Source organism: Octopus bimaculoides, chromosome 1, assembly GCF_046866305.1.
Source record: "Octopus bimaculoides isolate indiv1 chromosome 1, ASM4686630v1, whole genome shotgun sequence".
Lineage (NCBI taxonomy): Eukaryota > Metazoa > Mollusca > Cephalopoda > Octopoda > Octopodidae > Octopus > Octopus bimaculoides.
Window position 1 is genome coordinate 86,603,608 of NC_142928.1, and position 2,500 is coordinate 86,606,107.

The following is a 2,500-nucleotide window of genomic DNA, read 5'->3' on the forward strand; positions in this document are numbered from 1 at the left end:
ATGTCTCAGTGATGAAGTGAACACACTACAGTAGTAACAATACTAGAGAGTGAGTGAGAGAGGAACAGAAAAGGATAGAGGGAGATGGATAAGGAGAGAGATAGAGACAGAGAGAGAGTTATGGAGAGTGGGAGATAGAGAGGGTGAGAGTGAGAAGGTGAGAGGAAAAGAGAGAGTGATATAGAGAGAACAGAGTGAGGGAGAGAGAGAAGAAAGAGGGAGAGGAGAAAGAAGATGTAGAGAGGAGAAAGGGGAGAGAGAAAGTGGGTGTAGAGAGAACAAGTGGGAAAGACAGGCCAAGTGAGAGAAAGAAAGACAGGGATAGAGAGAGAAGAGATACAGGGGGTGGTTAGAGAGGCAGAAAAAAATATGGAGAAAGAAAGAGAGAGAGAGAGAGAGAGAGAGAGAGGGAGAGAGAGAGGGAGAGAGAGAGGGAGAGAGAGGGGAGAGATGTTGAGGAAGAGAGAGAACTTGAGAGGAACAAACAACCGTAGCAACCGCGCGGCAACCGCATGACAGCATCAGCAACAACTGCAGCGGCAGAAGCAGCAGCAGCAGCAGCAGTATCGGCAGCCGTTATGTCTGCGAGTGTTTGATAGTTATAATTAAGAAGTTGGATGTTGTAAAATTTCTCTTGTTTGTTTGTCTGCAAACGATGGTGGTTGTTATTCCAAAGACCGTAATAGAAATGATAATAAAGTAAGCAACACAATGAATGCCGTCTATTGTAATATCCGCTGGTTTACAGCGAAGCATTACTCTTCTTTCGTCGCTGTTACACCCCGGCAGCATCCGTCGATAATAACCGAGAAAACATTGGTAAAAAAATGAACACTAGCAGCGGGACAACAAACAGAAACAATCAGCGAAAGCTGACCAATAACAATAATAATAGTTCAATAAGATTTACTAAGGAAGGATATTTCTACTAACTACCACGCTTAATTAAAAGGATTATCGCGTTTTGAGAGAAAATAAAACATTAAAAAAAAATGAAGATCCCTGCTGCTTTAGACCTACAGTGTGGCAAAAAAGGTGACCAAAAACCTTGTGAGGAAAGAAGGGATGCTTACTATGAGGAGTCTTTGACCGAACAGGTAGTTAATATTTATTTATTTTTATATTTATATTACATGTGAATGCACGCGTGCTAAACATAAACAAAGACTGTACAAGTGTACTATCAATCAATCAATTAATCTCTCCCTCTTCCTTTATATATATATATATATATATATATATATATATATATATATATATATATATATGTATGTATGTATATAGGAGAGTATTGTAGTTCGCTTGAAGCATTGTATATTGTTTGTGAATATAACGTGTCTTGAATAGCACAAAATTGCAGAGTGGACTATAATAACTGTTATAATTTGATTATTCATTGTCTGATATGATATAATATTTATATTTCGGAATACAAAAAATTCCTTCTTCAGATATCGCTAGGAATTGATCGATCAATTCCTAGCGATATCTGAAGAAGGAATTTTTTGTATTCCGAAATATAAATATTATATCATATCAGACAATGAATAATCAAATTATAACAGTTATTATAGTCCACTCTGCAATTTTGTGCTATTCAAGACACGTTATATATATATATATATATATATATATATATATATTTTGTCTATCTGTCCGCTACCTGTCTATCGTCTGTCTGTCGTCTGCTTGTCTGTCTGCGTACCTATTGTCTGTCTATCTGTCTTTCTATCTATCGTCTGTTTGTCTCTCTTTCTCTCTGCCCCTCTCTCCCTATTAATTTACCCGAGTCAACGGTTAAACGCAAAAAAAAACAAAAAAACAAATCCCAGAAAACTCGAATAACACGCAAAATCATGTTTGTTTGTGAGCGCACGATATAAACTGTAACTGAATAAAACGAGAAATTCATAATGGAACATGTGATTTTAATCTTCATCGTTCTTCAAATCCATTATCCCTTTTTGATATTTCTTCAAACCTTTCTTGTTTCTCTTTCGATTTTGTGTACGCTCACCACCATCTACATTTATGATAATAATAATCAGGTTTTTGAGCAAACATTTTCTTCTTTCTTTTCTGTTTTTTTTTCTGTTACTCATACATAAATGACTCAATATTGTACATCAGCCATGCGCTTAATACAAACCGTGTGTATGTGTGTGTGTGTACGTGTACGTATACGTATGTGTATGTGCGTGAGTGTCTGAGACTGTGAGAAAAATGTGTTTGTGCGTGTATGTTAGCGTCTGTGTGTGTGTGTGTGTGTGTGTGTGTGTGTGTGTGCCGTGCGCCCGTATGTATCAGACTGTGCATGTGCATGCATGTTGGACTGTATGTGTATGTCAAACTGTTTGTGTATGTGTATATGTGTCACAGACTGAGATTGCGCGTGTATATGTGTGTGAGACAGTATGAGTGTATAAAGACAGTATTTGTGTGTGTATGTGTGTGTTTACGCGCGTGTATGTGTGAGAGAGAGAGAGTTAGGAGGGGAGAG

At 37.5% G+C, this 2,500-nt stretch overlaps 1 protein-coding gene across 4 annotated transcripts in view; it reads left to right on the forward strand.

The window, feature by feature from the left end:
* Window positions 1–541: 541 nt before the first annotated feature.
* LOC106884368 (uncharacterized) overlaps window positions 542–2,500 on the forward strand; it is a 282,032-nt gene continuing 280,073 nt past the window's right edge. For all 4 annotated transcript variants that reach the window (XR_016242143.1, XR_016242144.1, XM_089353296.1 and 1 more), the window contains exon 1: window positions 542–1,097. Coding sequence is in view for 2 of the 4 variants with exons in the window: in XM_089353296.1 (XP_089209422.1) it covers window positions 993–1,097 (105 nt within the window). In the remaining 2 variants the exon portion in view is untranslated. The remainder of the gene's footprint in view (window positions 1,098–2,500) is intronic.